The sequence below is a fragment of the Solanum tuberosum genome, unplaced genomic scaffold, assembly GCF_000226075.1.
Source record: "Solanum tuberosum cultivar DM 1-3 516 R44 unplaced genomic scaffold, SolTub_3.0 scf00132, whole genome shotgun sequence".
NCBI classification, from domain to species: domain Eukaryota; kingdom Viridiplantae; phylum Streptophyta; class Magnoliopsida; order Solanales; family Solanaceae; genus Solanum; species Solanum tuberosum.
Window position 1 is genome coordinate 855,186 of NW_006239055.1, and position 9,362 is coordinate 864,547.

Here is a 9,362-nt window from a genome sequence, read left to right on the forward strand (position 1 = left end):
TCAATTTTCTTATCGAATAAGGTTGAACAAATACACACATATCCTACGAGATAATTTGTGTGATACATCACATAAGACATGCATAATACATAAGCTCAAATGACCCTTAACTTGGCTTCAACAGACATCTATGCCCTCCAACTTTGAGTGTGCACAAATAGACACTTAAACTTGTATAAAATTGAACAATTAAACACACATATCCTACATGGCATAATACACGTAGAACGTCACGTAAGACACGAAATTGCCATGTAGGGTACCATGTAGAACAAATGTGTCAATTTGTTCAATTTTATACAAATTTAAGTGCCTACTTGTGCACACCCAAAGTTAAAAATCATAATTGTCAGCTGGCGTCAAGTTAAGGATCATGTTTATGTATTATGCCTAAGACATATATGTCTACTTGTTCAACTTTATACCGTTTAAATGCCTACTTATACCCAAAGTTAAAAGGACATAACTATCAACCAAGAAAAAATTGAAAGGCATGTTTATGAGTAATACTGACATTTAATCAATCCATAAACTTTAGGCTATACACAATAGTGTCCTTTTTTCCAAAAGCACATTGGACTTCAAATTTTAGCTTCTTCCAAGTAACTAGAGACTGAAAGAATAACCAGAACCAAATGAACAATTTTTTTGTGTATTAACTAACATAAACCATTAGTCATAAGATATGAATCACAACAGATAAGAAATGCAACAATATCAGAATGTCAATAGCTAGTTACCATATAGTATATCAACCACAACAATAACAGCAAACAATTCGTCACAATAAGTTACACAGGCAGAGACACATCTAAGTAGAGACATATTTCATATCCAAGTAAAAGTTTGTATTTATTTCGGGGTCTAAAAATCCCCACCAGCAGATGGCATTTCCTCTATAAAGCTCATCGCTCTTGCGAAATTGATCTCCAACTTCAATCCTGTGAATGGAAGGGCAGAGTGTTATCATTGTTAAATGTTTGTACAGCCAAGGGGTTAAAAGGAAACACGGAGGACAAGAGAGAATATATATACGAAAACTATGCACTAGCTAGAGACGAAAATTAAGTTTCGCAAGAGAAAGTGTAGACTAGCAAGAGGTTTCTGGTATCGAGACTATGCTGCAAGCCGACGTGAAGATTAGCAACAGCTACATTCAATAGCTTGATAGAATCATGGTACAGACTGGATGGTTGGTGGCTACAAGAAACTTTCTAGCCTTCAACGCAGCGAACCTCAAGTTTTAAGTCTACTTGAGAAAATACGGATCATTTAAGATTCATCTGTGTATGCATAACTGATAACCAACATGACTCAATAGTTGAACTTGAAATACGTAGGAGATACCATTCACCCAGCCATTACTTGAGGAAACAAAATTCAGTAAATAAAATACATAATGACAGGTAAAGTCGGTTGCAATTAGGAACTAGGTGACTGAAGGACTGTGATGAGTAAACACGGTGACACGACATTACATTGTAAAATACAGTAGTTGGAATGAATCAATTATTTCGGTAAATTGTCATTTCAAGTCCCAAATGTATTTTCTAATAAGAGACCAAAAGAACATGTTTTCAAATTTAAAAGATAGATAAACTAGTGCAGCAACTTTGCTTAAATGAGAGATAACCGAGATAGACACAGACACACACAGAGACATTTTGTTTTGAAGAGTAGACTATGCATCTTTCAGAAGAATTAAATTGATGAGTGAATAGCACAGCTTCTCAGAATTCACAGTAGATATATTTTTCTGTTACCCCTCTAGATTACAAACATGTAGGCTGGAAACTAAACTATTACCAGCATGGATCATTCAACATTACCAGATACAATGATCAAGCATCTGTCATCTTGTAGTGTCCCTTGATATAATTAAGTATTTTAATTACCGACCTACTTCATGAGTAGAGATAGAGAGACATTTGTTTTTTCATGTTCCTTCAAATATGAATTTATTGAGTCAATAACATACACGTATTTACAGAACAGACTTGTTATACGACAGCTAAACTTCAGAATGCTCAGGCTGGAAAGGGGGGTGACCATTCCAACTTAGGAGAACAGAGAAACATCAAATAAGTGAAATAAATGAGCAACACTCAAGATTATTAAAGCGGAACAGCTAACATACCTCATCTTCATCATCGTCTCCCCCATCTTCTTTGTTCTTCTTGAGACTGGTTGTACCCCCCTCCTTGCTAATGGGCAACTTCATTGGTCCAAAGGGTGTGTCCACATTTATGTTACCTTTCATGGAATAGCCAGTACCTCTCCCTCTGATCATGTCCCAAAGAGCAGAGCCAAAGTCCTTGGGCCTGAAGGTTATTGGAAGATCGATATGGGTGATTCCATTTTTTACAAGTGTAGCTGATTTCTCAAGCTCTGCACCACCAACATTCACATCGGAGAGCCAAAGATCATAATCAAGGCTATTGAGCCCCAGATCAAAGTCGTTCTTGTTTTCCAGCTTTAACTTAAGAACTGCTACAGTTTCCTCAAAAGAGAACCTCTGGAAATGAATTTTCTCAACATCAATGTCTGGCTTGTAAGGTATAGGAATCTCTCCAGTTTTCTCGAGAGGAATAGTTATCCTACCAAAAACAGGCACATCAACTATGAGATCAACCTTGATCTTATATGGAATGATGCTTCCCGGCTTTATATCGTGGTATGTAGTTTTGATGTCATCATAAACCAGATTAAGTGGTATTTTGACGGTCTCTGAACCATGTGCATGGATCGTTCCAGCATCAGGGATCAATCCAGAAAGCAGTTTCCTTCCATCACTCTCAATTAAGTAGTTTATGTCAATGAGAGGAATTGGGATGGGGTTCGGGTTCTTCACAAGCACATCAACAACTATTTCAGCCTTTTCAAGATTGATATGAGGAATATGAATTTCAGAGACATCTGCAGTTGGTTTTCCAAAACCTATTGTTCCCTCAATTTTCTCACCAATATCATGGATGAAGTCCTTAACTTTTTCAATAAAACCACCCTTTTGCTCATCTTTCTTGTCATCGTTCTCCTCCTTGTCCTTGTCCTTGAAAACCCTTTCGACAATCTCTGGATTTTCCGAAGACGCCATACCTTAGAAGCAAAAGAAAGAATATTCAATGATTTACATAGTAGACTAACAACAGGTATTCAAGACACAAATACACTAGCAAGCAACAAATTGGAGTTCAACATGTTACATAACTGTGCACCACAAACAGAAAGTATGTTTATATTGCTTCTAGAGGATTGCTACAGAAATAACGGGAAGCATTTCAATATTATACTGCACTTAAATAATACATCTTCAAATCATACTTAAATAAATTTGTCATACAAATGCTGTGGATGACAAAAAGTGTACTGCTTGTGCAACTACCATAGCCAGTAGTGAGAAACTGAGTATTTATCCAAAACTTCAGATAGTTGGTAGAATAGCCAAGGGCCACTAAGACATTAGCCAGAGTAGCTAGGACCTCTTTCTCTAGAATGCTCTACATGGTAATTTAGTTCTTTTCTTCTTCTCTTTTTGCAAAGTAATGCACCTCAAAGGCTGAAGACTGAGATTCGATCTAAATGCGACCAATGTGATATAAATATCTTTCCTAACATGTGAAAGGTAGGGTGCTCGCCAACTGAGTTGGCCCTCTACGCCAGGATACCAAGGTTTAAAGGTGAACCTGGAAGTTTCTTTCCTTTTTTTTTTGCTTTTTTCTAGGGGAGGTGGCTCAACGAACCGTGAGTGTGCCTTGAGAAAAAATGGTAACTTGATAGTTCTAGGGGTAAAGTGCACGGATACCCAATTTTGTTGCCGACATTTAACTTGTAACCTCTTTTAAAACTTTTTTTCACGTGTACCCACTTCGGGTTAACTTCAATACAAAGTCTAAACTTAAGATATTGTGTCCGTCATTTTTGCTTGAACTTCTACCAATTTTGTCGCGGACTTCAGCCATTTTTGCTTGAACTTCAGCTAAATGTGCATAAAGTTCTGATATAAAGGGCTGAAGTAAGGCAAAAATGACTGAAGTCCACAAAAACTATTATATTTCAGACATAGTGTCATTTGATTTTGTCAAGACTTAACTACAGACACCACATGTCTGAAGTGTTATATGGGAAAAAAATTTAAAATGGCGGGTACAAGTTAAAAGGCGGTGTCAAAACAGGTCGCCCCGTGAATTTCCCTGGTTCAGGTAGTTTGATGGGATGAGCTGAGTGGGGAAAAACAAGATCAAAGCCATAGAACAAATATGGTAGAATTAAGTGAAAATGGGATTATCAATAGTTGACTCTTGATACTACAATCAAGAAACCACACATCCAACCCAAAATCAAATCTTAAGACATAAAATGGAACAGCTAAAGACCATTATAAACTCCTTTGAAACCCTAATACAACCAATAGAGAACAGGTCAATTATGTTCAAATCCCAGCGGAAACAAAAAAAACACTAGGTGATCTGTCCTAGCTTTGGCAGACAGAGGTACCAAAGTTACCCATACCTGTTGGCAGATTTCTATTCTCTAACAAGTAATGTTATAATTAGAAAACATAAAGCTTTAATCTTTGCTCACAAGATTGAGTACTTGAGCAAATTCTTGCATCATAAACAAGTCAACTAAAAGCATACATACAAATCTGACAGTCAAAGCAGATATTCAAACACATTCAGATGAATCAAGAACCATAGAAACTAAGGATCTGATCAGATCAATTGATAAGTACACAAAAAGGTAAAATATGACATTTTGGGAAATCAAGATTCAAGACTGATCTGCAAAGCAGACAGCTTTATATTCAGACTTCAATTTTATTTCAAAACACAAAATGGGGTTGATCTAAATCCGATCAAGAAGGTAAAAGAGTGCAGAGCAGGATAAAAAAACACAGAAAAATGATTACCTTTTGCTTGGAATTTGCTGGAAAACTTGTTGATTTTGGACAGAGAAGTGTAGTATGTAGACTGATATATATATTCAAGCGGTTCTTTTGGTATTTATTGTCAACACATGTCTTCCGCGTGTGGATATTAATTTGTGTTGACCATCATGACAAAAACTTGTAAATTATCTCTTTCTTTTTTCACATAAATAATTATCATTTAATTTCACAAAATGTCTCCAATTTATAGTATTTTATTTTATTTTATATTAAAATGATTAAATTATGGAGACTTGGAAAGAATATGAGGGGTTTGAAAATGATCAAAATATATTACTATAAGTCTATAACTATATTATGATCATTATTTTATTGAGATTTTTTCATTTTTATTATTTTTAAGGGAAAATTCCATAACAAGGCAAATACGTGATATGATAAGCCACTTTAGTTTAAAAAATTATATTTTGTAGCTATATGTAGGATTTTATAGTAAATTTCTTTCCCCTCCCTCCCCCCTCTCTCGCCCCTCTTTCTCTCCAACCTAAAAAACATGCATTCCACATAAATATGACAATTGTATTTTGTATTATGCATCAAATGCATTTGTATTTCATATCAACTGTATTTTGTATTATGTATCAATTGTATATGTATTCTATATCAATTGTATTATGACAATTGTATTCGTTGACACAAATTATGTTCGTTAATACAATTGATACAATTATATTCTATATATGATACAAATCAATTGTATTCATACAATTATATTTATATTTGTATCAACTGTATTTGTGTTTTGTATCAATTATATTCGTGATACAAGAAATACAACATGTATTCATCCTCTCTCGATCTCGCTCACCTCTTTCCTCCTAAAATATTTTGATACAAATCAGTTGTATCAATTGTATTTGTGATACAACCTAATACAATGAATACAACATGTATTCAACATCTCTCATCTCTCTCCCAGATCCCGCTCTCCTCTCTCCTCCCTCTCCTAGTTTCGCTTACCTCTCTCCTCCCCCTAACATGTAGCTATAATTCGTAATTAAGCAAATTATAGCTATAGATCTCTAATTAAGTCCAAACTATAGCCATTTTTGAAAATTTTCCTATTTTTAATCATTTGAACCTCCTTTGTGGTCTTATTATTTGTTGCGTCTTGGAATTTTTCCTAAACAATTGTTTCCATACTATAATTATCTTGATCATTTATGACAGGAAAGTTGAACCTTGGTTTTCGAAGGAGAAGGAGAAAGGGGAGAAATGGGGTAGAGGAATTGATCAACTCATCAAGCTTATTGATGAGTCTGAGATTTGGACTCATTTGGGTCTTTGTTTAGATAGATTTAGTGTCCTCAAATGCCTAATTTGTGTCGTAAACTGATGTTAAAGCCTTGATTTCCAGGTATATGGATTGAGGAGCAAAGTAAGGACACTAACAGGCAAAAAGGAACAAAACAAACTGAAGAAGTGGAGAAAGGCGAGCCTGATGATCGCCAAGACCACTCGGCGACTCACCGAGTGGCTCTTCAGTTCGCCTAAAGTTCCATTGTGTCAGCCCTGAGGAAAGAAACCAAGTTGGCGATAGGAAAGGGGCAGTCGGCGAATCGCCGATTAGTTCCACGATGACAAGATTGATCGCCCAAAGTTACAGAACTTGAGGATGCTGAGAGCTAATGAAAAAAGGCAATAGAAGAAAGAAAAGGGCGGTTCGCCGAACCACTCGGCGAACCCTACTTACCTCGCCTAATGGCCCCTTCGTGGCTAATTTTTCGCAACTATAAATTTAATTTTGAACTGTAAATTTAGGAGTTCTTTTTTCTAGATTTTAGCTTGCTACCATTTTGGAATAGTTTCCTTGTAGATTTGAAGGCTTTTTGAGACTAAATTTGGAGATTTTGCAAGTGGGTTACAAATTTTCTGCAAATTGGAGCATTGTAAAGGCTTAATTACTCTCACCCAGTTGATGGCTAATCGATTTGGTAACCATTTTTACCTTTTATGATGTTTGGCTAAAACTCCAATTCTTGGGGTGTGATAATGTGATTATGGGTTGAATTAGTTTATGGATATTATTAATTACTAGTTTAAATGCTATATTGAAGTGGGTTTAATCATTAGTTGTGGTTTAATTTATGAATTGTAGTTGCAAATGCAGTTCTAATTTTGTGTTCTTAGCTTGCTCGAGAGAGAGGTTTTAGAACCAAGGGTATTGATTAATGGTTTGTAGGTGTTGGGTTGAGTTGGGTTCAAGTTGAGAGAGTGAATCCTAAATCCAATTCTATCCATGTAGCTCGAGAGAGTGGATGAATTAAGGTGTGGGTTGTTCTTCATTGCTATGCTTGTTGATGTTCGAAAGAAATCACATGATTCGGGATAGTTGTTTGAGAGAAAGCTATCTCCCTTATAGTCTAGCCTACCCACTGATTTTTAGTTGTTTACTAGTAGTTTCAATTACCCATATATCGAAATTTGCCTATAATCGATCACATCCCAAGAATTTCTCTCCCTATTGTTATTTTATCGTTGTTTGACTGTATTGTAGTTGATAATTGCAAACCAAAACCCCCCATCTGACATTCGTGTCAGCCCTTTTAATTTATTTCATGTCTTTTTCGATAATGTCTATTCCTATAGCTAGCTAGATCACATTTGTACTTCTTAATTGAATTTGAACACATACCGCTCCCTGTGGGTTCGACCCCAACTCATTTGTTGGGTTTTATATTGCTTAACGATTGTTTGCACTTAGAATTGGATGAAGTGTATTTGAAACGTTATTCATCAAAATGGCACCGTTGCCGGGGACTGGTGTTGTTTAAAATTCTTTTAGTGAAGTTAAATTGTGATGTTGTTGGTTGTAGTTGAATCTTTATTTTAGTTTTTGGTTTTGTGTTGCTTGTGTTAAATAGATGAGGAGATGAGCGTTAACAGAAGTAATGGTAGCCAAGTGGGCCACCAAGATGATGTTGAAAACCTCAATGATGTAAATGGCCCAAATGCCAATGACCCAATTCCATTAGGTGGTGTGGGAGCAATACGTCTACCTCCAATTGAAGGAAACGTTGTTTTTCACTTACTAGCAAACTGCTTCAGCTCCTACAATTGAAAGGTTTATTTGGGGGGCTGGCTCATGAGGATCCACATGAGTATATTCGAAACTTCATGGACATTTGTGGTCTATTCTCATTTAAGAACATATCGCAAGAATCAGTCTATCTCAGGTTGTTCCCATTCTCTTAGATGGGTGAAGCTACCAAATGGTTATCGAAGTTACCAAGAGACTCCATTACCTCTTGGGATGAGCTGATCACAGTATTCCAAGTGAGATTCTTTCCCCCCATCAAAGATGATGATACTCAGGGATAGTATCCAAGGTTTTAAACGCTTGTAAGGTGAGCCAATCCATAAGACATTGCTAAGATATAAGAAGTTGGTGCTGTAATGCCCAACTCATGGACTTCCAAATAATGTGTTGCTACAATACTTCTATAGGAGCCTCGACTCGGTAAGCAAATAATTTGCTGATCAACTTGTTCCCGGTTGTATAATGCAACAACCCTATGAAGTAGCGTCTCAACTCCTTGATTGCATGACTAAGATCAATAGGGCATGGTACACTCGCGAATACCAATTCTCTCCTCTTAATTTTAGAATGACAAAATAGCAGATCGAAAAGGATCAAGAGAGAGACCAAAACATGGACAAAATGAAGACCCAACTAGACATCTTGGCTAAAAATGTCATGGATGTTGGTACAAAGAGTGTTAATGTTATGGGTGTTGGTGGAGTAAATCCCGATGAAGCACAATTTGAAGCGTTGTACAATGAAGAAGTGAACTTCCTAGCCAATCAAGGAGAAGGTTATCGTGCAAACTACCCAAGACCGGGTAGAAATCAAGGATGGAATATAGATGAGGGCTGGAGAGATCGAGAGAGAGATTGGCGTGATCATAACGCCACTTGGAAGGAAATGGAGGGTGACAAAGATTGGTATGTCCATCCCCATGAGCGTCAAAAGCCCAAGGAATCTGAAGGTAGTCGTACAGAAGATATGCTCTCACGCATTCTCAACAAAGTTGAAGGGTCAGACAAAGTGTTAAAAGAGGATGTCTCAACTCTAAATTAGACGGTGACCTCTCACTCGGTCTCTATTAAGCAGTTGAAGACCCAAATGGGACAAATTTCTTCGCATTTGAATCCAAGACAACAAAGGGGGTTGCCTAGTGACACAATGGAAAACCCTAAAAATGAAGCTTGATTTGGTATCCTCGTCATGCCACGAAGTTAACTAAGGCTCTTCTTGGGAGGCAACCAAAGTTTTTACTGCTTTGGTTTTTAATTTTGAATAACGGGTATTGATTGTGCAGGTTCAAAAGTGAGAAGTGTTGGAAAATGGGAATTTTGGCGACCAAAAGTCCACTCGACGATCCACCGAACAGGTCGGCGAGCCCCGATATGG

General features: G+C 36.8%; 1 protein-coding gene across 1 annotated transcript; it reads right to left on the reverse strand.

The window, feature by feature from the left end:
- Nucleotides 1-636: 636 nt before the first annotated feature.
- LOC102588697 (uncharacterized) lies at nucleotides 637-5,017 on the reverse strand. The gene is made up of 3 exons (XM_006351013.2): nucleotides 4,910-5,017; nucleotides 2,138-3,096; nucleotides 637-941 (listed from the first exon to the last, which is right to left on the reverse strand). Exons 2-3 carry the CDS (start codon nucleotides 3,092-3,094, stop codon nucleotides 936-938), a joined length of 963 nt encoding a protein of 320 aa, XP_006351075.1. The 5' UTR covers nucleotides 3,095-3,096; nucleotides 4,910-5,017; the 3' UTR covers nucleotides 637-935.
- Between the last annotated feature and the right edge of the window lie 4,345 nt (nucleotides 5,018-9,362).